The 27,789-nt window shown below is 31.0% G+C and overlaps 1 protein-coding gene across 3 annotated transcripts in view; it reads right to left on the bottom strand.

Moving 5' to 3' along the window:
* Positions 1-27,789, bottom strand: part of LOC149479386 (uncharacterized) — an 82,200-nt gene that overhangs the window by 14,378 nt on the left and 40,033 nt on the right. For all 3 annotated transcript variants that reach the window (XM_089707805.1, XM_089707803.1, XM_089707804.1), the window contains exon 2: positions 891-1,114. In XM_089707805.1, coding sequence (XP_089563931.1) covers positions 891-1,081 — 191 coding nt within the window. In that variant the 5' untranslated portion in view covers positions 1,082-1,114. The remainder of the gene's footprint in view (positions 1-890; positions 1,115-27,789) is intronic.

Genomic DNA, 27,789 nt, shown 5'->3' with positions numbered 1-27,789 from the left:
ACAATAGAATTGATAATATATCTAATAATAGAAAATATATTTTTTTAACAGAAACTAAACCGCCTTCAAATTGTCAGAACTAGACAAACTTGAAACGGGACCAACCAGACCAGCACCAGCTTCCAGATAAAAAAAGAATTATCAGAATCGGTTCACAAAGTTGGAAGTTCTGAGGAAACAAACTAAAAAAAAAATTCAGTTGAATTGAGAATCTTCTTATTTTTTTAAGTCTATAAGGACATTTAAGTTTTAACACTATGCGGGGTAATTAACAACGGATATGTTGCAGTTTTTCAGAGAAGTAGTGATTAAGATGGGTTCGGAAGATAACAACAGGAAGGGTCGAACATGGGACCAGAGATCACACTTCGAACATTGCAAATACGTGATAATGATCATCTATTAGCTTTTGCTGGTGTATTTTCTAAAGGAATTAAATTTTAAATTAAGAAAAAACCTGAATTTGTGCAAAATAGATTGTATTTTTTGTGCCTTTTTATACAATAATTTAGGTCGTTGCGTTGCTATAAAAGTGATCAGTGATTTTATTAGTTTGTATGCAACAACATCAGATAACGGTTTAAATATAAAGAATGACTAAAATAGATATTTTGCGGTGAAACTGGTTTAGCAATGTATTAATACAACAAAGATTTAAGGTGCAGTTCTTTTTCTACTGATGTTTGTCCTTTTCCGTTCCTTCCTACCACTTTTTTTCAATTCATAAAAAATAAATCTATTTATATTTGCACCTTGTGTTTTCTTTTGTGGTTTTCTTGCACAGACACTTTGTCCTACACATTTGACATTATATTAAATAGTTGTTTTTACTCTATTAGATTTTAATCGATATTCTCAAAACGACGGAAGATTCTCGTAGCATTTTTTACCTGTCAAGCGTTTCCTTCGACGTGTCACTAGCCCTGGACAATTTCCTCTGCCTCAAGCTACCATCCTCACTGGGTGACTTCTCTGGTGGTAATTTCAGCTCCTTCTCCTGTTTGCCAGACTTGCTTGCTTCTTCGTTCTTTACCTTCACGGGCGACAGGCTGCCCGGCTTGTCATGCCGTTTCATCTCCATATTTCAGTGTTTGATCACATCCTGGCTGTTCACCTGGAACAATAATTAAATAACATTTTAATCATCTTCTGTATAAAGAACGTCTGTTAACATAAGAAACTGGGAAACAAGGAGTCTTAATTGCGTAGTCATCGTGTTATGACTCTTCTGATCTCTAAATAAATGCTGCTTATAAATAGAAAGAACTTGTCGTTGACATTTTTGATTGTATGGCATTCAAATGCTTTATAAATATAAATTTATAAAGAATATAAAAAAAAATCGATCTCGAGGCGGGACTCGAGCCCGCATTCTTTCACGCCAATCCGGGGTGGACGCCTGACCAACTTGTTTTTCTTTTCGAAAACAAAAGCACATATATTAAAGTATAATTTAGTTCAAATCTAGAGTTTTATTATGTACATGCTACAAGCTGGTAACTCATTCATTTATAATGTTCATTCAACTCTTATCTTAGCATTATATTAAAATGAAATTTTGAACAGATTCAAGATTAACATATAAGCCGTAGGGTACTCATTTCCTCGAATAACCTCCGAGCAAGCGGCTAGTTAATAAATAGTAATTAAGATGATTACAGAACAACATTACAGAAGCATGATGTTTCTTTCAAGTAGCATAACCATCAAATGTAGTGTAACTGGAGAAGATAAAAAACTCTTACTGATTTTAATAGAGCAAAGTATAAAATAAAAAATATAAATAAATTCCGCTAATTTTATAATTACCTAGTGTGGATGCATAGATGTTTTTGACAGCAAGCAATCAATATTCTGCATTCAAATAAATATTTTTATTGCGGACGAATCTTTGAATTTATAGATAAATTAAATCTGATGTTTATACATAACATAAGGATAATAATTATGGATTGGACGAGCTTACTAAACTTTAGTAATTATCATTTTTAATCTGCGTGCTTTAGACAGATACCCAGTTATTTTGCGAAAATTGTTTTAGAAGTATTTCACACAATATACACCCCTCATGTCAGCGATATTTAAAATTCACTCCCATTTATAGTCTACTCAGCGTTTTTCAAACGTTGATAAATTACAACAGAAATGCTATTAGAATTTTGATGAAAATTACACGCAACGATTCATTCGTTGCGTGTAATTTTCACGAAATTCTTTTCACGACGTTAAAAATAATGTTTTAGAAAATTGGTAGTAAGTTATACCCATATCATAAATTTTCCCTAAATAAAAAAATAACCGAGTAAACAAATTAAAATTTTGTCAAATAAAAGATGGAAACAACAGCTGAAAATAACTTTTGGATGCATAATTTGAAATCAAAACTAGATCAGTTAAAAACATCGACTAATAATTCCTTCACAAATAGGTTTCAACCTGTCTGGATCGAGTGGTCGGATAAAATAATAAACACGGACAGATTGAAGTGTGAATTATTGAAACTTCGACGTTGTCAGCCCACATAGGGATTGAGATGGCACAGGGGCGTATCGTGATAGGAATTTATTCGTTTCTTTTATATTTGTAGAGTATGTAAGAAAGAAGATTTCTTAAATAGCACTCTTTTTAAGGGTGCACCTAGTCTGTTAAAATGTGTAGTAGTAATATTAGTTTTATATGTCTGTGAGAGGCATTTTGTCATTTTTGAAGTAAAACTTCTTTAGGCGCGACTAGGGAGTAACTCAGATTTTTTTTCTGACGGAAGTAACGCTGTGTAGTTTCCGCCATTTAAAAATGATAATTCTGATTGGTTGTAAGTATATGTCATATACTACACGCTTCTTGACTTATACGCCAGCTAGTGGCAAATATCATAATCAATTAGGATTATTTATTTTCAAATTTTCAAACGGATCAATTGTGAATAGCAAAGTGAATGAAAAATTCAACAGTTTTAAAAACATTATTTTAAATTGCAAAATTTTTTGAAAATCTCTAAATATACTTGTTTATTTATTACTTTTAAAATAAGTAAATTAAAAATAAATTTTCTGACAATTGCGACATTTTATAATATTCAATAACAAGGTTATATTGACATGTGCGTTTTACTTCAATCGCGCGTAAAGGTTACACGCACACACTTTTATTATTAAACTACCGTAAAGTTAAATAATTTGGAAAATCCAAAAGTGCACGCCTCATAATTTTTTTTTAATAAATATTTATTAATTATTATTTTTGTTTATTTAATAACAATTAAACCACATCGAATCAGACCCTGAAAAATGAAAGGGTTCTATTCCTGAGCATACTCAAGCGTAAGAGAAAAAAAAAGACTCGATTAGTAAAGTATTTCGGTCGCTATCGTGTTAACAAGAAAAAGGATCCGCACATACAGACACACGGACGTCCAAGACAGAACTTTTTTAAACTGTTTTTAACTAGTTTAAATAACAAAAATGACATCAAAAATATCATGAACGTTAAAAATAGTGTTTTTTTCTTAATATGTGTGTGTATGTATTATCTTACAAGTGCAATGTATGATACATAAAGACATTTTAAGTTTGAAAAATCAGATGTTTTGCGCGAAGTGACAGTAGTACCCACCTCAACGCTTCGCTTATGAGGCGTGCAATATCATTTTTAGGGGAAATTTTTACTTATTTTAAATACTTCTTTTTTTTTTTAAATTTGAAAGTTTGAATTTTTTTAAATAATCGACTACACTCTTTAAAATCAACTTGTGGTGAGTGCATTAATTGAAAATTGCATTATCGAATAAAAGGTATACCTTACCTAGTAAAACTATCTATGTTTTGTTTACAATATACCACCAACACGCAACCACAGGCTGATATCGCAAAAAGGTTCCCATAAATTCGACTCTGGAATGGACACGTTTGTTTTGTTGTATAAAATATGCAAATAGGAGGCCTCTTGGTAGCGTCACGGGCAACATATGGCAACTTTTACTGCCGAAAAACAAAACTGTACATATAATATAATACTATGTACGTACGGGTTTGTTTTACTACTATTATGCAAGGTCGTTAAAACGATATATCGCGGAGTTGAAATTAAAAAAGTATCGCGACCATGTTTTTATTGGTTCGCTTCATGCCCCATTGTTCCTGCAATATTGCTTTTAACATGGAAATCGAACGCCGTGTTTATTTACAATGGAAATCTATTCAGATTTACCGGGAATTGTAACGTTCCAACGCGATATGGACATAAAAAAACAATTTTAAATGAGTTGTGCATTGTCATATGTGGACTTCATTATGACCTATATTTCAGCTCTTTTATTCGTACAATAGTGTTTGTGTTTTTTTTTGTTTCAGGGAGGAAATAGGTTATACCTAAAGCTTAATTCATAGTCTGTGAAAACTGTTTGTTATTATTTTATTCGTTTGAGTAACTTTACTACAAAGACGGCGGACGGGAGCAGCCAAGACGTACCTACTTAATTGAGTTTTTGTTTGTATAAAATAGTCTGTCAAACATTGTTATGCATTGTATAATCGTATGGCTTCATAGTTCATAGATAGAGTTTATATTATCTTGTTTAACACAGTAAACTACTTTATAGGCGATGTCTATAGCAATGGCCGTACTAAAGTTTCTTAACTAAGTCCTTTCATTGAAGTGCTCGGTTAACTCTATTTACTGTCCTTGGTTTGAATAACATTCACAATAACTTGGTGTTAACGTTAGGGATTGTCTAGTTAGAATTATTTACATTTCGGAGTATTAGATCTTGTAATTCGATAATACGGTTACGGAATCTTGGAAAGGTCTTTTCAGAGAAATGGTTGGAAAATGGAAATTAATGAAATTCTATTTTGAAATGAACAAAGGATTTTAAATATTTACATATTAGAATTATTTTAGAGATTTTCTGATAACTATTATTTCAATAATATAAATTATGTATGATTAAATAGTAACTTAATTTTCTTTTTACACGGTATCATATTTTAGATTAGGTATATAACGTGTTCTACTATCCATCATCTACACAAGTAACTAGGTATTCTCTAATCTGTGATCTACACCTCACACAAAATAATTTATTATAATACATATATTATAGTTATTTCGTACATCATAATATTTTACAAAATCATCAGCGTATGGTATTCTCATGAAAATGTAAAGTATGCAAAAGTTTAGTGACGTTAACATGAGCGCTTTTGAGAGGATGTCAGTCAAGTTTACTACTGCACCACACTGCACTTCACTGTTCTGAAGTTTTTCATCCGTAAAACGTTATTTGCCTTCGTATTTAGATACTTGTATGATATAAGAAGCATTAGATTATAATTTCTAATAAGTACATTTGAAATTTGAGTGATTTATTGAGCATTTTGAAGAATTTTATCATCTTTGTTGCTACAATGAACTTTTGATTATTTAATTAAGAAGATAATGAACGAATTAAGAATCTTACTTTTAGTTAACGTATATAATATATAACTATATTCAATTGATAAACATAGATTTATTTGATATCGAAAAATGATAAAAACAATGCGATATCAAAATGGTTACATCAACATAGGATAGGAAAGGGTCAACGTTGTTTTTCAGGGGCTACTATTCAAGTATGAATAACATTGTAGGAGGAAAAAGGGTAGGGTTTGAAATATCGAATTCTCGGTTTTACACTTTACGTGAAAAATTGTACACCACGAAATATAAATAGGCTGGGGCTTTATTTTGTCAGGTAAGTGCGTGCATAAATCCATTTCAAAGCATTTTGAAAGTTCATTCCTTTAAAATAAGTCACTTTGCATATTACGGCACTTATTACAATTTATTCAACACACTTACATAAAGTGGAAGTAAGAATATTTGAAAAGGTTTAATAACGAGGTAAAATAAATGGGTCGCTGCTTGACCTGTAGCTCATTCAGCACCTAGTTTCATTGTTTAACTCTTTTATAGGTGCCACAAGTTAATGACATCCGAGCCTTGTTGCTGCGTCACTTTATGGGTCTTTTATCATCAGCCTTTTTATCTACGTAAGAACCATTAATACATGAAGTTCGTTAAAGCCGCAGCGAAAAGAAAGTTGTCAAAATAAGGTAATGCGTTCCTTGGGATTTGGGATAATTAATTACTGCGACACTTTTAAGAATGTTTCTTTACTTTTTTGTGCGGACGATATTACGTTTTTGAATGCTTCTAAAATACTATTAACGTATATTCCTTCTATCAAAGTGTATGGCCAAAATTACAAAAAGGCTGGAGATTAAATAAAATCTCTATCAATATTAAAAAGCAGCAAAAATAAACAGCACATAATCCAAAGTAAGCAGAGGCGTTAATGCGCTCCGTGCCGGGATTAAGTTATCGGCAGGCAATAGGTGAAACGATAAGCCATGAAAAATGAGTGCTTACTTATACTTATATAACTTACTATATATCTTTATACACATATCCTGATGTCTGTTCCCGGGTTGAGTTAGTATGGTAGTCTAAATAACGTTTTATTGGTAGAATTTATGGAAATGAAAATGAAATAAATTTATTTGTCCATTTACGTTTTACAATAAATGTACGACAGTGGGTCCCAAACTAAGTGAAATACTTGTATCTTGGGACCCTGATTTATATTGTTTTATAATTTGAAATAGAGAACAAACCCGTAGAAATGAGAAATATCTGGTAAGAGAGAGGTTCCCGACAATATTATTTTGAACACCGTTATAGGTTTATTATATAACGTGCAATCAAACTTTAATTTGTAAATTTAAGTTTGATCGCACGTCTTCTCATTTCTATATAGAATAAAGAGTCATAGAGAGTCATAGAGATATAGATTATAGAGTTATAGAGCTGTATCTACATTTTCCGTTTATTTCAGCCATAACGCTTACTATGCGCCTACTATAGGTATATATGTACTAAAGCAAATATCTATAGACCCCATATAATATGGGGAACACAGCAGTAACAGTATATGCATTCAACCTGGCTATACATAGCCCACATTTTATTGGCTTTGTCGAGTACTGAAACGAATATTTTATGCGACTATTCAACGCAATCTTTTAGCGCTCAGGTGGAAACAAAAATTCGGTTTTATTCAGATAAACGCGGAATAAATGTTAATGGTTTACTGAACTGTGAAACTGCAGTGGCGCTGCAGATTTCAATCAAATGATGATAAATTTGTTCAGTTAAATGTCGAGTAGTTTTCTAGTGATTAAATGTGGCGGATTTCTGGGCAGCAAATTGTTGAATTTGTTTTACCGTTATATTTATTTTAATGTAAAAACTTTTAGAATTTTTATATTTGAAATTTTTTCCGTAGCAAAAGTGTTAAAAGTAATTGCTATATTAATTAAAATCTTTTACAGACGTGTCTGTTTTTGCATACCGTTTGCATTTTGTCACACAAGTGGCATACTTTTCAAATCTAATTAACATAGTTTAATTTAATTACTATACATTTAAAATGTAACATCTGCGTTTGCTGTAAATGTTTATGGACGAAGTTTTTGGGAGCGGCACATATGCTCGTTTTCCTGCGATTCGCATAAAGATGAGGAATAAGTGGGGTAGGGGAATACGGTTTATTTTTCTTTTTCCCTTATTGCATACATTTTCAAGATGGATGATGAAAAAGGGTTGGGTTTGAAATATAGAATTCTCGGTTTTACACTTTACGTGAAAAATTGTACACCACGAAATATAAATAGGCTGGGGCTTTATTTTGTCAGGTAAGTGCGTGCATAAATCCATGTCAAAGCATTTTGAACGTTCATTCCTTTAAAATAAGTCGCTTTGCATATTACGGCACTTATTACAATTTATTCAACACACTTACATAAAGTGGAAGTAAGAATATTTGAAAAGGTTTAATAACGAGGTAAAATAAATGGGTCGCTGCTTGACCTGTAGCTCATTCAGCACCTAGTTTCATTGTTTTACTCTTTATAGGTGCCACAAGTTAATGACATCCGAGCCTTGTTGCTGCGTCACTTTATGGACCTTTTATCATTTGCTTTTTATCTACGTAAGAACCATTAATACGTGAAGTTCGTTAAAGCCGCAGCGAAAAGAAAGTTGTCAAAATAAGGTAATGCGTTCCTTGGGAGTTGGGATAATTAATTACTGCGACACTTTTAAGAATGTTTCTTTACTTTTTTGTGCGGACGATATTACGTTTTTGAATGCTTCTAAAATCCTATTAACGTATATTCCTTCTATCATAGTGTATGGCCAAAATTACAAAAAGGCTAGAGATTAAAACTACTGTTCAGATTAATTACAATAGTATTTGTAAAACAAATTTGTATATTCTCTATAACAAAATTCTATCGAAATAATCCTTTGAAATGGAAAATAAAATCTCTATCAATATTAAAAAGCAGCAAAAATAAACAGCACATAATCCAAAGTAAGCAGAGGCGTTAATGCGCTCCGTGCCGGGATTAAGTTATCGGCAGGCAATAGGTGAAACGATAAGCCATGAAAAATGAGTGCTTATTTGTGCTTATATAACTTACTATATAACTTTATACACTTATCCTGATGTATGTTCCCGGGTTGAGTTAGTATGGTAGTCTAAATAACGTTTTATTGGTAGAATTTATGGAAATGAAAATGAAATAAATTTATTTGTACATTTACGTTTTACAATTAATGTACGACAGTGGGTCCCAAACTAAGTGAAATAATTGTGTCTTGGGAGACTGAGTTATATTGTTTTATACTTTGAAGTAGAGAACAAACCCGTAGAAATGAAAAATAACTGGTAAGAGAGAGGTTCCCGACAATATTATTTTGAACACCGTAGGTTTATTAACGTGCGATCAAACTTTAATTTGTAAATTTAGTTTGATCGCACGTCTTCTCATTTCTATATAGAATAAAGAGTCATAGAGATATAGATTATAGATAATAAATAAATAAATAATAAATAAATTCTTTATTTGACAACAAAAAATATACATGTACATGCAATTATAGGATAACTTACATATAAGTAAAACATAAACCGTAGCTGTAGGTAAAATTAATTGCAATATTTATAGAGTTATAGAGCTGTATCTACCTTTTCCGTTTATTTCAGCCATAACGCTTACTATGCGCCTACTATAGGTATATATGTACTAAAGCAAATATCTATAGAGACCCCATATAATATGGGGAACACAGCAGTAACAGTATATGCATTCAACCTGGCTATACATAGCCCACATTTTATTGGCTTTGTCGAGTACTGAAACGAATATTTTATGCGACTATTCAACGCAATCTTTTAGCGCTCAGGTGGAAACAAAAATTCGGTTTTATATTCAGATAAACGCGGAATAAATGTTAATGGTTTACTGAACTGTGAAACTGCAGTGGCGCTGCAGATTTCAATCAGATGATGATAAATTTGTTCAGTTAAATGTCGAATAGTTTTCTAGTGATTAAATGTGGCGGATTTCTGGGCGGCAAATTGTTGAATTTGTTTTGCCGTTATATTTATTTTAATGTAAAAACTTTTAGAATTTTTATATTTGAATTTTTTTCCGTAGCAAAAGTGTTTAAAGTAATTGCTATATTAATTAAAATCTTTTACAGACGTGTCTGTTTTTGCTTACCTTTAGCATTTTGTCACACAAATGGCATACTTTTCAAATCTAATTAACATAGTTTAATTTAATTATAATACATTTAAATGTAACATCTGCGTTTGCTGTAAATGTTTATGGACGAAGTTTTTGGGAGCGGCACATATGCTCGTTTTCCTGCGATTCGCATAAAGATGAGGAATAAGTGGGGTAGGGGAATACGGTTTATTTTTCTTTTTCCCTTATTGCATACATTTTCAAGATGCATTGTTAAATTTGAAAAGTGAAACTGGTTAGGTATTGTACTGCTAATCATATACCTTTACATATAAACCTTGTAAACAACAAGGTAATATAGGAATTGCTAATACACTCTTGATTCTTAATACGATACGAGTACGATTTTGTTATCTTAATAATTTTTGTTTTAAAGGATGTGTAAAGAGAAGAAGAGTTTTTAATACATTATCTATATTAATATTTAATTATTGACATCATCTATGTAAACAATATAGCTTTTTCATGCATCTTGAGAGCCTTTAATAAGAACCTATTTCGTATCGTTATAGTATCAAGTTCCATAACTCCATATCACGCTATCCGCAGTGGGAACATTTTTCATTCTGGGGATTTTCAGCGGTTGGATGAATGACGTAATAACCTCTGGTACAAACGAGCTAGAGGTATAACGTTTTGAAAATGTTTGGATAGCGATAAAATAGTTAAACGCTTATTAAATTTGCCAAGGGATAAGGTTAAATGGCGAAATTGTACCCGTAGAACCGACATGTTTGTCTTTACAAAAATTTCTTTAAATTATTAAGACTATTGAATATACATATAGATGTTTGAGATCTTGGTTGGTACAGAATTAGTTAAATAGTTCTAATATATTATCTTTGGATATTAAGGCTTTAAAATGAAAATACAAAATATAAAGGTATGCTGAAAATCGTTACGATGATGATTATGGTACTTGAATGTACTAATAAAAATAATAGAAATGTTTATTCTTCAAAACAATTTCAGGTACGTGAATACAATGTGAACGTTATAATTAAGTACGTAAATAAGATTTTTCACTGCTAACAAATGTCGAGGCTTTTCCCATAACGGTGCTAACGTTAAAATGCTCGTAAGGAAACTATTAAACATTATAATGGGTTACTTAAATACGTTTAGGGTACAGGCGGTTACATTCTCGTTTATACAATATTTGGCGAGGTAGGATTCGGTAGCATACTTTAGTTACCGCAGTATTTATGAAGACATTTTACGACAATACGCTGGGATAAGGTTGAACGCTTTTCTAAAAATTTTGCTACATTTTTCGGTGCATTTTTGTGATTTATCTTAAAACGAATATGTTTTTACTGGTATGAAGATAAAGTTTAGAAATTATAGCAATTAAAGTCATGATCTTTAAAAAAATGCTTTTTAGAAAAACTACTAAGACAAACAATGCATCTTCATAAACTTTTATAGAAATTACGTTATTATAATAGAGTATTTTTCATATAAAACTCCCAATCAAAAATAGCAAATAGTTTAAAATTTAAAATCCACACTCAAATAATAAACAAAAACATCCGTACTTCATGTATTTTACATACAGGATGGCTGAAGGTACAAAAAGCGAAGACAATGCTAGTAAAAGTCGAATGAACTTCCGGGTCAAGCGCCTGACCTACATGCGACATCTTGTCCTAAACTCTGCTTTACTTTGCGTTTAATGTAACGGTATTAAGGTTATAAAAATATAAAACACGTCCTGGTTTGCATTAATATCGAAATTTACTAATATAGGTATGTTTTCTATTCATCACTTCTTTCTCTACTTGAGCCAAAAATTTCATGTTTCTTTAATTATTTTTGCAAGATTGTAATAATTTATCTATTTAATACACAAAGTCCATAAAATCAGAATAGGTGCATAAAGTTTTTAGAGTTTTTCACTATCTAAGCATGACAACAAAATAAGATTTGATCTCTCATTTTAGACTGTTTTGTAAACAAGGAAATGAAAAAGTTAGAGATCGGAAGCCCAACTTGGTTTAGTGCTCTTTGGTGACGTAGTTTTCACAAAAGTAAGCATCAGGGTGACAAATCAACATCGAGCTATGCTGCGCTGTACTGCGTTGTGCTGTGCTGTGTTTCTTAAGCTACGTTTTTTTAACAATTAAACGATGCTGCGCTGTACTGCGCTGTGATGTGCTGTGTTTCTTAAGCTACGTTATTTAACCTTCCTATACTCGCGCGTTGGTCTGTGAGACCGACGAAACACATTTTTGTGTGCGATTTTTTTTTGCATTTGGCGCCAATCGGTCCATGAGACCGACGCGAGTATAGGTGCAACTTTTTGTGTAAGTATTAATATTATATATTTTGTACATTTATATATTTTTACAGACTTTGAATTCTTTATGAAGTATGTATAGTAAAATATATGTATGAATGTTGCTCTAAATTATATTTTGGCCAATTTTTTAGGCCATACTTCATGTCAAAATGAACGATGATCAAATCATATTGTTGCTGGAAGAATCAAGTTCTGGTTCTGCTATGAAGACGAAAATGACAGTGAGGTGGAAGACAACGTAGAGGTACAAGAAGAGACATACGAAACCGAGCAAGACGATGACAATGAAGAGATATCTGAGGAAAAACACAGTGAAGTTCCAGTGATTTTTACTTGGGAAAAGATGGACAGACAAGGCTCAAAACTAAGCCAAACATAGATAAATATTATGTGCTTTGATATGTTTATTATTATTATTTAGAAGTTTATTTTGTTTTGAAAAAGAAGTTCTGTTTTTAATTTAGTTTTCCCTAGTACTTAAGAAAAACATCTCAAATTCGAGGACTGATTTGTGATAGACTATAAGTCAATAAAATAACTAATAAACTAAGTATGATCAATACTATTTTGTTTCAGTACATCCTAAACAATCTAGCTCAGTATAAACTATAAAGTAATCAGCAGCTCGTGTAGTCGTTTATCTCGTCAATTATGACCCTATTTTCAAAAAAACGTAAACATTACGACATAGTTGAATCCGATGAAGATGAAAGTGAAGAAGAAGCGGATATGGATATTTTATGTGTTATTTTGTCGTTAAAAGAGTCCAGTCACGGTAGCTTCTTACCTCACACCATACGTGAAAAAAAAGCATAGCTCGACACAGCGCACATGGCAGAGCTCCATAAAAACATAGCACAGTTCGGCACAGCGCGGCTCAGCACGGCGGGTAGCGCGCCTCGCTCGAGACTGCTGCGTTTTTAAACAGAGCGTAGCCTCACACAGCGCAGCACAGCATGGGTTGTTTGTATCCTCATTAAAATATTAGACGAGCGAGTTGACCAAACACAGCACAGCGCAGTACAGCGCAGCATAGCTCGATGTTGATTTGTCACCCTCAAAGTCGTATTCTTGAGCTTTTGTTTCGTTTGTTTGTTTGCGAATTGCAGATGAGATTTTGAAAATAAATACAGAGTTTTGTATTATTTACGCGGATTTTTTTATGAGAAAATATTTACAAAGTTTATAATTGAAGCTCAAAATTTTTTGCGCCTGTTGGTAAACTCTAATGGGATTGTCCATACATATGTTTTCAGGTACCAGTAATAATATAGAAATTCTATCAATATAATGTTGACCACAAACTGAAAAATACAACACATCATATTTCTCGAAATGCAATCTAGGAAATATCTAATATAAACGAGTAAATAAACCTTCAATTCGAAATAGCAATACTGCACGCTCCTTGAATCACAACAACTCGAGGCACGGAAAAGAATTCCCCATTTTCTTCGTGACATGACATTCCTTTTCTGACATTATTCCAAGTATGTCCAAGTCAATAGGTCAGTCGCTGAGAAGTTGAAAACGACGTAATTCATGTTTTAAACACACTGAAATCAACCTCTTGTTTTTTGCATAAAATATTACAAGTAATTTAAAAGAATACCTACAAAAAAGACGTACACAGAATAGAGCAGCAATAACAACCATTATTATAACCTTAAAAATATCACAATGGTTCGAATATATATTTTAAACATTCCGCAGTCATTATCACTCGCTGTTAAACGTTCCTTGAAAACACAAAGAAAAAAGGCTTCAATATTGCAAGTCATTGATCGTTTAGTCGCATTCAGCCTTACCTGTAAATCGATAAAGTATCCAACACTGACCTATAAATATTTCTTTGTGATACGTGCCTTTCCCCTGCTTTACATTATTGGCCTATTGCCTGATATCTTACGAAACATACGTGCCTTGAGTAGGTAATACTGTTTTTTATTTACTTTGTGAAATTTATTGTTCTGATAATTATGTTTAGTTCGTTGTAAACGGGAGATATAGAACGTACAGTTTCTAATTTCTCACGTACAAAAAATACTAAGATGTAGTAAAAATTCTATAGTACCTAGGTACTGAAAACTTGAAAAATATTGCTCATTCCAAATTTGCCTGTATTATTTTTATAGCTATACATTAAAAAGATTTTTTTAACACATACAACAGAATTAACTTGCAAAAATCGAAAGCAAAAATGTTACCCCGATTCAATAAATGAAAAGTTATCCACAAAACTAACATTGCTATTGCAGGAAATTAAAAAATAGTATCTAAAACTTTTTCGGAACAAATTTTATCGATAAAATCCTCGGCTTTAGATGGTTTTGATTTATTGAATTTTGATAACGAAAGTTCTTACGACTATCTATACGATGACTAAAGAATAATAATTTGACTCAAGTGAAAGAAATTTAAGCATATTATTATCAATAAAAGTACGCTTGGAATATTCCTTGTAATATTTTTTTATGGCGGGAGGCTTGAAATAATCACACTTAAACAGAAGCATTTTAAATTCTGAATACAGATGAAATAAAAGGAAAATTAAAATATTAAAATGCAGCTTCATAAATCGTAAGTACTTTGTAGATATGAGGTTTTAATTTATTTAAGTGGCTCAATACCATTAACAGTTCTATTGGACTTGATGAATAGGACGGTATAATAATACTATTTCATTATTAAATTGGTTTTTGACCTTTTAATAAATTAATTTGAACGCTACAGATATTTATAATTGATAGAGGAATGAATTTTGATTAGCTAAGGCTACATTCATTTAGAATTAGAATAATGTAAAAACCGCGTATAAGTTATGTATAGTAAAAGCTTGATTAATAAAATGTACTTTTAAACACGATTTATAATAAGGCTTATATTCGTATATTAATTTGCGTATATATAACGCAATATAAATCTAAATACGATTGATTTTCTTTCAGGATTGTCTTATATTGCAGTAGCTCTACTACATATTATAGACAAGTCACATTGCTTCTATTCTATAAATTTAGTCCATAGAGAAGCTAGTCCATAAATATCTATAAGATCTATTAAACCATTTATTATCAGTCGGAAACAGCAAGCACTTAACCAAACCACACTATATAATCAAGATAAGTATTGTTGCCAGTTGAAATATGCATTGTCCAATGCTAATCTAGCTAATTAATTCATGCAGATTCAACCTGCAAAGTTATGACCTTATTTACAAGTTATATAAAGCTTCAGGCGACATTCTGATTGAGAATCGTGGAGTCAACGCCAACAATTGATTCCTTAATTAAAACCAACTGGTTATGTTGAAATATTTAAGATTTTGCCGACGAAAATGTTTCAACGAAAGTGTCAGTATTACACAATTTGGAGAGCCTTCTATTAAATTAATGAAGCAATGTTAAGTTATAAGTTTAATTGAAGCGTCTAAATTAATTTCGAACGTGCTATTTAAGATTAGAGACAAATATTTCGTAAAAATTTAAATAAATAAATAAATAATAAATAAATAAATAATATTATAGGACATTATTACACAAATCGACCTAGTCCTACAGTAAGCTCAATTAAGGCTTGTGTTGTGGGTACTAGGCGACGATAATTATAATATTTAATAAATACATATATAGATAATAACACCCAGACCCAAGAACAAATAATTGAGTTCATCACACAAATATTTGCCCTGACCGGGGATCGAACCCGGGACCGTCGGCTCAGTAGGCAGTTACTTTACCACTGCGCCAACCGCGTCGTCAATTTTCGAATAGTTCTTCGATTAAGGAACATCGTATTGCTTCTGAATTATCGTATGACTTCGTGTTTCAGATCCATAGTAATTTGATGCATTGTTATGGCCCCGATGAACAGTAATTAAACATAATAGAAGTTTGTTTGTCATAACATCCAATAGCTTCGTTTACTGAACTATTGTAGAATTTATCAGTACAATAATACAGTAGCAATACAATGAAAATAAAGTACGAGTACATACCTACGTATAATCCATTTTTTAATTAATTGGCGACAGATGGAGTCTACCATAAAATAAAAACTATTAATAGAATTTTTAGAGAAGTGATATCACGTAAAGTTGCTATATATGAAGATTTAGTTTTCAATTCACAAAGGAAACAATGCGTACCTATATCTGCGCATTTTAGTGCCACAGAAAAAGGGATCAAAGGAATATTTATTTCTTACCTTTTAAAAAGCTGAATACTGAATTTATGAAAAAATCTTACAGAATATTCGACAGGATTGAATAATAAGCGACGATCGATCCGTTCAAAAGATATCCATCTAACCAGAAAAGTCACTTGAAAAGTTCAGAAACTTCCACAAATCTTTTGTTTGCTTTATTGAGGATATTTTCACACCTAAAAGGGTTCCGTAATGTTGGTTGTGAGCATTGAATCGAAAACTCATTTTAAATGTCATATATACATATTGAGTGGTTTCATTGTCCGTATTTCGCTATTCTAAACTTTGTTGGGCAAGGACTTAACATTTAATTATAATATAGGTAAGTATATTCTATAATATCTGTTCATAGATTAGATTCAGATTTATAATTTAGAATTCAGTTTTGGGACAATATCCTAAAGACAAATTGTTGTACTCCATGCGTTCCAACATAATTATCGCGGAACAATTATGAAAGCTTCAATAAGCAGTTATATGCTCGTAATTTTTCGCGTTAACAGATTGTTTCATTAAAAAAAAATGTGGCGAGTCCAATTAATAAGTGTCAGAAATATTATCAGGTAATTATAGAGATCGGTCTCGTTCATTCAACCGATAAATTGATCGCAGTGGAGCATTCGTTTGCTTTTCCAACATAGAGCCAATTTCAGCTGACGTCATAGGAGGGTCAAAAGACAATTGGAAAAATATTATGAGTACATTATGCAATTGGTGTTACTGTTGGCTTTAGTGACGTTAAATGAGTAATGTTTTTGTTACTGTTGGCAGGAATTTACCTTTTTTTAAGTATATTGGGCAAGAATTTACCTGTAGGTACTTTTGGTATATAAGGAACATAACAGGATAATATTATTTAACGTATGGACAATTCTTACTATGCTTATACTTGACTACTTTCTTACTATGATACAAAGGTATCATAATTTCTGATTCCGTCTCAAAAACCAAAACTTGGTCTTGGTAGATTTAATTTCTTAATAGACAAAAACTCTTATTGTTGAGGAACAGATATTTTATGCTAAGTAAATGTTAATTTGATTGATATGTAAAACTATATCGGTTGTGTTAAATATGAACAGTAGCCAATAAGTAGGTACTAAAAATACATAACAAAGATACAAAATATGACATAGATAACATATTACGTGCCCTTAGCCATTTTCCATTTATCAGGACTATAGAAAATAGAACAAAAGTAGAGACTATAAAAAGTTTCACCGCTGCACTGAAAATGTAATTACGCGCAAACCAATTATGACAATTTACGAGGGTTTCACTGATATTTACAAGAATCGTTGTGGAGTATTTTATTTTCAACAATTTTCTACTGTTCTTCGAAAAGTATTTCATTTAATTCCTACTTACTTTTTATTTTAGAAAAGTTTATTTTTTATGGACCGTATTTATGGAATCATTATGGCCTCAGTATTGTAGTACTTTCACAGATAATTAAAAACAAAGTAAAATTAGTATTTGTTATAATTTTTGTTCATTTAAATAATTCAAATAAATTACTGGAATATGTAGATTTATTTTTCGTATTATAAATGCTTTAAAAATTAAAATCCTTTGCAAATTTTAATCGAAACAGCCTGAGTGCCTACGCAACGGGTTTGTGAATGTTTAAAATGGTTCAGGTGACAAGGGATCTTGAATTTTTAAAGCTATGCAAAAAGTTTGTTTGCATAATATTAAGAAAATAAGTTAATACAAAAAAATACATGTAGGTATAAAAAGTTCTAGTCATCATTTTGGCTCTATCTGCCTTAGTTTATAATATTACTAGATTTCCGGCCGCGACTTCGCCCGCTTTGTCTAAAACATAATAAATTATATACTGAAACCTTCCTCTTGAAACACTCTATCATTAAAAAAAAACCGCATCAAAATCCGTCTCTTAGTTTTAAGGATTTAAGCATAAATGCATAAAGGGACACAGGGACGGAAAAAGCGACTTTGTTTTGTATTATGTTGTGAAGGAACATAGGTATAGGTGAGTTTACATACTCTCATACTCTGCCATATTTTTAACATTAAATAAAATGCAATTTTCGTTCAAATATGTTTTATAACATTAAAAATACATTGGAAATATTGAATTTATATTTATTTTATTCTGATAAAAAACACATCGCTTCTCGAACTGTGCATGTTGATAATTTTTTACTACAGTTTTAAATCGAAGTGAATATGGGTCACTAACAAAGTATTGGCTAAAGCAATTAAAGTGATATTGTGTGCCATACGCTCGATAAAATCTTTTTATGATTAAACTAAGAAATTATAGGAAAATTTTTCGGTATAAAACCATAGTGTGACTACCTACTATCCAACTTATTTATTAATTATAATGATGTAATTTGGCAAGTAAATAGTTGATGGAAGTATTGATAACAGTCCATTCTATTTCACTACTATTACTTACTGCTATTTCACACACTTAGAGAAGTCTTTGCCTCTAGCATACAAAAAACAATTAGATTTAACATACTCTAAAACCTTAGAGTATGTTATAATTACTAATCCGTACAATCTTTTCTCATTTTATAATTTTTATCCTTAAGGCTGCAGTCTAGCAAAATTGCGTTTTCAACAAGTTATTTGACAATTTTTTCCCGGCTAATGAAATGATAAACTGAATTTTTTTTTCTTGTTTATCAATTAGTGTTATATACGCAATGCGCGTGAATTTTTTCACATTTGTAAAGTTACTTTATGTTACCTTAATCAGGCCTTCAAGATAAGTCTCTTTCCCCCAAAGACATTTCGAGCTAAGTTTGTGCACTCACTACGTTGCAACCGATTACAATTTACACAATCTGATCAGCGCATTATTATCCTTATATAGTCGTTATTAAAAACTGCTGAATACAATTTGCGAAAAACTTATGATTTTCTTAATTAGAACGTTATAAATTCATTAAATTTCCCATTTTTTGCCTTACAAAATCTATTGATAAATACTGCTAAAAGTTATTTTTTCCATTAATTTATTCGAGTTGGTTGAAGACCAATGAGTATTAATCCTTTAAAATTTTTTTTTTTTGAATTTTGATAATTCTTTAAATATTAAAAAAATATTTAAAATAATTAGGAAAAATCCTAGCGAATTTCTTTAGTCGCGCTCCTTGGGCCGGAGCGTTCTGACGTGTGCTCTACGCTCGATTTTCCTTCATACCGAAGTGAAAGTTGCTCTACTTCATTAAATTTAATATTTTTGTTAATTGATTATTTTTATCTTAGTTTTGTGCAAATATTCGTATTTTTAAACATTTGATTTCGATATGGAAAATAAACGAAAAAAATACGCGTGTAACTACTAGAAAAAAAATTATCTTCGAACATAAAGTTAATGAAACCAAATAGATTGCAAAGGTGATTGGCAATAATTTCTTTATTTTACGGGGTGTCAGTAAAGGGGTGTATATTTCTTTAAAACTAAAGTAAGCTCATAAATTTTCTTATAATATAATTTTTTTGAAGTTCCAAAAATGTTTATTTTTCGTTTGAGAAATACGAAATATAATATAAACTTGTATTGAGAACTTGAACTTCCCAAGTTCATCCGGGGAAATCCCCATACGGGGAAAATGATTTGTTTACTCCAAAATTGATCCGAGGTGTTTTAATTTTTTCTTCTAGTCATTTTCAACGTAGCGGCATGTTGTTTGATTATTAATTTTGTAACTTAAATACAGGATGTTGGTTTTATATTCTGATCTTACAGACGCGCTGACAAATTTAGTCCGCCATTTCTAGTTTAGTCTACCAACTCTAAGTACCAATATTAAAACGAATGGATTATCATCACATCATCAAAACTCAGATGTAATGGAAGATCACAATAACATAGAAAATTCAGTGGGTGTTGAGAACTAAACAAACAGAAGTAACAGAGACGCGAAGAATAAAAAAAGAGGACGAAAACGATAATTCGTTGATGCTTTCCCTTTTCGACGTATTGTTAGGGTACATCACCAATCTGCAAAAAACAAAACTGATGATTCCCAATTGCTGATTAAAAATGAAAAACAAATAAACAACAGTGGTGAAAATATGCTGATCACAATGAAACATCCTTCAGTGGTAGCAGATTTACTCATTTAAAATGTATCGGTGAACAGCGTAAAGGAGAGGAGGACAGGAAAACATTATGAATGTGGTTGGTGGATTGTATACAGGGTGTAATCGATAAGTATGTGCAGGCGATTATGACGTTATTATTGCAGGTATCAAAAAACTTAAAACTGATATCGAAATTACTTTACCTAATGAGCAAAATGACAATAATAACTTTTTAAAAGTATAACGAGAAATATCTAAAAAATTTACTTTATACACTCCCATATCAAAAAGGGAAAATGGGACTAGTAGAAGTTAAATGTCTAATTCCGGCAAAAGACATGAATGCGGAAGATGCGGTTAAAAATAAAAAAATTAATATTTGAAATACAATGCAAAAAATAACACTTTTGTCATAGATAAGAATCATGACTATTTTTTCCAAATTCAGGGACAACTAAACGTTGCAGAAGCAGAAGTCTGCTTATTTGCTGTTTGGACTGGAGTGAATCATTCGTTAAAAATAGAATATATAAAAAAGTATGTAACGTTTAGGCAAAATAAAATGATGGACCATTATCAAGATTTTACATAAATTGCCTACTGTCAGAATTGATTGATTCGAGACTTCAGCATTCGATGTCCATCAAGGACCCATCCTATATCATTCAAGCGATTGAAAAAAAAGAGATAAATCCAGTGCAACCGATAAAGCATCAGAATGCTAGCAAAAGATTTATTAGGTTTATCAATATAAATCTATATATTATACATAATATGTATAATAAATCTGTAGAAGACGCGAAGACTGACATCCGCGCGGACGGAGTCGCGGGCGGAAGCTAGTCAGAAATAAATATCTTTTGTTTTCATTTGCGTATTTTTCTATTTTATAATTTTTTAACACAAACATTACATTTTTTTTATTATATACAAAATTTGTTTATCCGTTTTATTAGTTAAACTGAACAACTTTCACTAAGAAACTTAGGTCGAAAAAAATGTATAGAGTTATGCATTTTGTATGGAAAGCTTATTTTTTTATATTTCGTCCAAATTTCTTTGTAAAAGTTGATCAGTTATATAAACATGAAGTTGAAGATATCAATAGAAAGTATTCGCAAATTTTGTGTACTGATAAAAAAATCACCCGGTGTAATTTTCACGAAAATTGTTTCAAATTGTCATTTTTGGTACTTATTACGAATATTAAATTATACGAATGATTTAATTTTTGCCCTTAGGGCTTGGTCTAGTAGTGCAAACAAATGCATCCTGTCATCCTATATGTAAATAATACAAATGTACTAAGGGAAAGTTGCTCCACTTAATTTTTAAAAATTAAATCATTCGTATGCATAATTTAATATTCGTAATAAGTACCAAAAATGACAATTTGAAACAATTTTCGTGAAAATTACACCGGGTGATTTTTTTTTATCAGTACACAAAATTTGCGAATACTTTCTATTGATATCTTCAAGTTCATGTTTATATAACTGATCAACTTTTACAAAGAAATTTTGAACGAAATATAAAAAAAAATAAGCTTTCCATACAAAATGCATAACTCTATACATTTTTTTCGACCTAAGTTTCTTAGTGAAAGTTGTTCAGTTTAACTAATAAAACGGATAAACAAATTTTGTATATAATAAAAAAAATGTAATGTTTGTGTTAAAAAATTGTTAAATAGAAAAATACGCAAATGAAAACAAAAGATATTTATTTCTGACTAGCTTCCGCCCGTGACTCCGTCCGCGCGGATGTCAGTCTTCGCGTCTTCTACAGATTTATTATATTATGTATAATATATACTTAGATTTATATTGATAAACCTAATAAATCTTTTGCTAGCATTCTGATGCTTTATCGGTTGCACTGGATTTATCTCTTTTTTTTCAATCGCTTGAATGATATAGGATGGGTCCTTGATGGACATCGAATGCTGAAGTCTCGAATCAATCAATTCTGACAGTAGGCAATTTATGTAAAATCTTGATAATGGTCCATCATTTTATTTTGCCTAAACGTTACATATTTTTTATATATTCTATTTTTAACGAATGATTCACTCCAGTCCAAACAGCAAATAAGCAGACTTCTGCTTCTGCAACGTTTAGTTGTCCCTGAATTTGGAAAAAATAGTCATGATTCTTATCTATGACAAAAGTGTTATTTTTTGCATTGTATTTCAAATATTAAATTTTTTTTAACCGCATCTTCCGCATTCATGTCTTTTGCCGGAATTAGACATTTAACTTCTACTAGTCCCATTTTCCCTTTTTGATATGGGAGTGTATAAAGTAATTTTTTTAGATATTTCTCGTTATACTTTTAAAAAGTTATTATTGTCATTTTGCTCATTAGGTAAAGTAATTTCGATATCAGTTTTAAGTTTTTTTAATACCTGCAATAATAACGTCATAATCGCCTGCACATACTTATCGATTACACCCTGTATACAATCCACCATCCACATTCATAATGTTTTCCTGTCCTCCTCTCCTTTACGCTGTTCACCGATACATTTTAAATGAGTAAATCTGCTACCACTGAAGGATGTTTCATTGTGATCAGCAAATTTTCACCACTGTTGTCGATTATTTGTTTTTCATTTTTAATCAGCAATTGGGAATCATCAGTTTTGTTTTTTGCAGATTGGTGATGTACCCTAACAATACGTCGAAAAGGGAAAGCATCAACGAATTATCGTTTTCGTCCTCTTTTTTTATTCTTCGCGACTCTGTTACTTCTGTTTGTTTAGTTCTCAACACCCACTGAATTTTCTATGTTATTGTGATCTTCCATTACATCTGAGTTTTGATGATGTGATGATAATCCATTCGTTTTAATATTGGTACTTAGAGTTGGTAGACTAAACTAGAAATGGCGGACTAAATTTGTCAGCGCGTCTGTAAGATCAGAATATAAAACCAACATCCTGTATTTAAGTTACAAAATTAATAATCAAACAAAATGCCGCTACGTTGAAAATGACTAGAAGAAAAAATTAAAACACCTCGGATCAATTTTGGAGTAAACAAATCATTTTCCCCGTATGGGGATTTCCCCGGATAAACTTGGGAAGTTCAAGTTCTCAATACAAGTTTATATTATATTTCGTATTCCTCAAACGAAAAATAAACATTTTTGGAACTTCAAAAAAATTATATTATAAGAAAATTTATGAGCTTACTTTAGTTTTAAAGAAATAAACATCCCTTTACTGACACCCCGTAAAATAAAGAAATTGTTGCCAATCACCTTTGCAATCTATTTGGTTTCATTAACTTTATGTTCGAAGATAATTTTTTTTCTAGTAGTTACACGCGTATTTTTTTCGTTTATTTTCCATATCGAAATCAAATGTTTAAAAATACGAATATTTGCACAAAACTAAGATAAAAATAATCAATTAACAAAAATATTAAATTTAATGAAGTAGAGCAACTTTCACTTCAGTATGAAGGAAAATCGAGCGTAGAGCACACGTCAGAACGCTCCGGCCCAACACTAAAGAAATTCGCTAGGATTTTTCCTAATTATTTTAAATATTTTTTTAATATTTAAAGAATTATCAAAATTAAAAAAAAAATTTTTAAAGGATTAATACTCATTGGTCTTCAACCAACTCGAATAAATTAATGGAAAAAATAACTTTTAGCAGTATTTATCAATAGATTTTGTAAGGCAAAAAATGGGAAATTTAATGAATTTATAACGTTCTAATTAAGAAAATCATAAGTTTTTCGGCAATTGTATTCAGCAGTTTTTAATAAGGACTATATAAGGATAATAATGCGCTGATCAGATTGTGTAAATTGTAATCGGTTGCAACGTAGTGAGTGCACAAACTTAGCTCGAAATGTCTTTGGGGGAAAGAGACTTATCTTGAAGGCCTGATTAAGGTAACATGAAGTAACTTTATAAATGTGAAAAAATTCACGCGCATTGCGTATATAACACTAATTGATAAACAAGAAAAAAAAATTCAGTTTATCATTTCATTAGCCGGGAAAAAATTGTCAAATAACTTGTTGAAAACGCAATTTTGCTAGACTGCAGCCTTAAAGTGAGTTATTTCCTAGAACAAAGGAATAACATACGTTTTTAAATTTTTAATATATAAGTAGGAACTGGACTGCATTAAACCCCATTCTCTATATCCAGGTATAATGTATTCTTGCAGAGTGGACCATTCTAGAATTATGTCAATGTATTCATGAACCTCGAGATTTCCTTTCTCAGTTTTGTTTTGAAAGCAGCTCGACTAATTTTGCGCTGGTTTGATTGAGTCCAGAATTACTTCCTTCTTAATTTTCCAAACTTTGGCTTAGCACGAATTTCTTTATACGTATGAATTTCACACCGAACTAAAGATATGTTTTTAAGTACCAAAGTATAGTCGTCTCTTTATTCTGTATAAAAATTTATTGCCAGTTGAATAAATTTATTAATTTCATAGAGATAAGAGCAAAAAAAGATGAATGTATTTTAATTTTATTAGAAAGAAATTAATTAAGAAAGTAAAAGGTTAGGAATCTATATACGCGACTGCTTTACTATATTGTATATAAGTAGAGTTGTAGAATACTTTATAAATAATCTATTTTAATTATCCAACTTGTTTTCTACTTAAATCTTCATCGTGCACGCTGTTTCTTTAACGATTTGTAGCGAAGTGGTCATAAAATAAGTTTAAAGACTTCAGCTCTCATTTTATGTTAATAGAATTATGAAATAAGTATAAAAACTTATTTAGATATTGTAAATTTTGTTTACGACATTTACAAAATTATTATAAATTCATATTTCCGTAAATTACGACACTAAAATGTATTCAGTTACAGATTCAGATGCATTTAATGTTTGGAACCGGGTCAGCTAATTTAGCTCTGCTTCGATAACTGGAGTAGCTTCCAGATTTGGATTGGTGCTTGATTTTATACACAAATTGGTTCTGTATAACACACTTGTGTTTTTCGCTTGTTTATATTGCAGATAACCCATAAAGTTTTTTTTTAAGTTTAGAGATTTAACGTATTATACGTTCGTTTAATGTTCTTAGGCTTATACGATCGATATTAGCAAGAAAGGAGGCTGGTTAGTATGAAATGATATCTTCATTGTGAGAGTAAGCATAAATCGAAATTAAAGTCTTAAATAAAGAAAAGTTTAATCGTGTTTGCAGTGTTAAAAAGTTTTCAAAATTACTGGGATCAATTTTAATAAGGTACCTACTATTTAAAGTTACTTAAACTAAGAATCTGAATCTAGATACTGAAATTAGATTTTACCCAGTGCTAGAAGTTCGGTTCGCTCATTCAAACCACTTCAAACTATACAAATGTCACTTGATGTTTTTGTCAATTTGTCAAAGTTCTATAGTGCTTTCGCAGTCATTGTGTTCCGACGTTGTTATATCGATATCCGACCAACTACCCTCATTCAGTTCATAGCTAGTGACTAATTGTGATTTGTTATCAACACTATATAAGTCTATACCTCAATGGATATGCTAAACAATTAGTATAATCACAGTATTTGCATAACTAACTCTAAGTTTTACGCAATATAATATTTTTATGAATGTAATTTACACAATTCAATATAAAACAGACAAAACAAACTCATAAATCAATATAATACCTAGCCTTACCGTTATCTGTACCAAAAGTGCCTTTTCCAATTCTATCGAACGAAACCAATGGAAATTATCTATTGTCCCCAAAACCGAAAGTGGCGTACGGTCAGCGTAATCTTAATTTATTTGCGTAACTTTTGTTCTGACGGTATCATTTTCAGCCCCCGTACCAAGAAGTCTTAAAGCAGTATTATTTCCAGTCTTATTTCCAGTGTGGAAAAAGGATAGCGCTACATAGGTCGTCTAGCGCCATCACTTTCTCACACTGGAAATAACACTGCTATAATATATTATAGTAACCCAGGCTCTCGATGTTCCCTTTGAAGGGTCAACTTGTTTGTGTATTAATCCATTTAGCAGCAGCACTTTGGAAGCTGTTTGCTTAACCTGCCCGCTGCCAACAGGGCTGCTCTCACATCAAAGTAATTGCATTTCAGCTAGGGTTGCCACTTGTTTAGTAAACTTTTGTTGTTGATTGCTGTTTTGTAAAAGTAAAAGGCTTTTGTAAATTTGCTGTTTATTATGGTCTCGTTTATCGTGGAGCATTTGTATTTGTAAGAAGTTTATTGCAGTACAATTTTTTGTATTACGTAATATAGCTTATAAAATAGAATTAACATTACATATAATAACCACAAAATAGTAAATAAGATCGAACTATTTCTATAATTTAGGTACAATTTCGCGTTGTTTTTCCTAAATAGCATTTATAAATACGGATGCTTTTAGAAATATTCTGCCAAAGATAACAAAACTGTTAATAAAGTTTTTAACTTGTTCATTCTTCAGTTTTACAAATGGGACACTTTAATTGCGCTCGCTGTGATTTTCATAAGATAAAACGTAATATATTTGAGCGGGAACCCTAGTTAATATCTAGGCTATTTATCAGGAAAATGTAGCTCATTAGTAAAGCATACTGCTCGCGAGCATACATCAACCTACATATTTAGTGAAACTATTTGCACTACAATTAAGTTATACCCCATGTTTATCTTTTGACGAATTTTCTGTTAATCCTACTAATATTAATTGTGTGTACACACACACTCTGTGTTACACGTTTGTTACTCTTTCACGCAAATTCTACTGAACCGATTACTATGAAATTTAGCATACATATAGGATGTAACTTGGAATAACACATAGGATAGGTTTTATCCCGGACATCCCACGGGAACGGAAACTATGCGGGTTTCACTTTATAAACGCGGGCGAAGCCGCGGGTGGCAATTTAGTAGGTAATAATTTTCGGAAAATTTTGTTTATATTACTTTTCATTTTCGAGTATAGTATAAGATTAAGCATAGATTTAAAAATGTATCTTAAAAATGATTTCTGCAACGTTTTTTTTGAAGAGAAGGTAGGTAAGGTATAAACTATAAATAATGTTTTTAAGGCGCTAAGTAGTAAATAAGATGCATATTTATTATAAAATTTAACAACTTTCTTACTCCCAAATTTATTTATATTTCGTCTACGAATTGTAAGAAAATGTTAAGAAATGTTTAAAATATTAACGTTAAGATGTAAGAATTTAATGTTTGAATTCTAGCTCTATTTTCTGAGCATAAATAATACATTTTTCTTTGTCTATCAGACGCTCGGACGCTTATTTCGAAATGTAGTGAGAATTTTTAATACAACAGAATAACGGAGAGTCTATATGAATGAATATAAACTACATGTTGAATTTTCTATGACAAAGAAACCATTGCGATATTTGCAATGTTTTTGTTTAAGTCTTGTTGCTTTCTTGAGATATCCATCTGGAAAAAGAAAATTTTTCTACACATAGAAATGATATAGGATTAGTTGAAAATGATTAGATATAGCAATTAAAATATTTTGTAAAGTCGTTATGTTGGACAATGTCTATTAAGTAGGTACTTAATTCTTCTCATATTATTAAATTGTTCAAATTTCATATA

Source organism: Colias philodice, chromosome 20 (assembly GCF_061535455.1).
Source record: "Colias philodice isolate Cphi_HAF_F1 chromosome 20, ilColPhil1 Martin Lab GWU primary, whole genome shotgun sequence".
NCBI lineage: Eukaryota > Metazoa > Arthropoda > Insecta > Lepidoptera > Pieridae > Colias > Colias philodice.
This window is presented reverse-complemented; position numbering and strand designations above follow the sequence as displayed.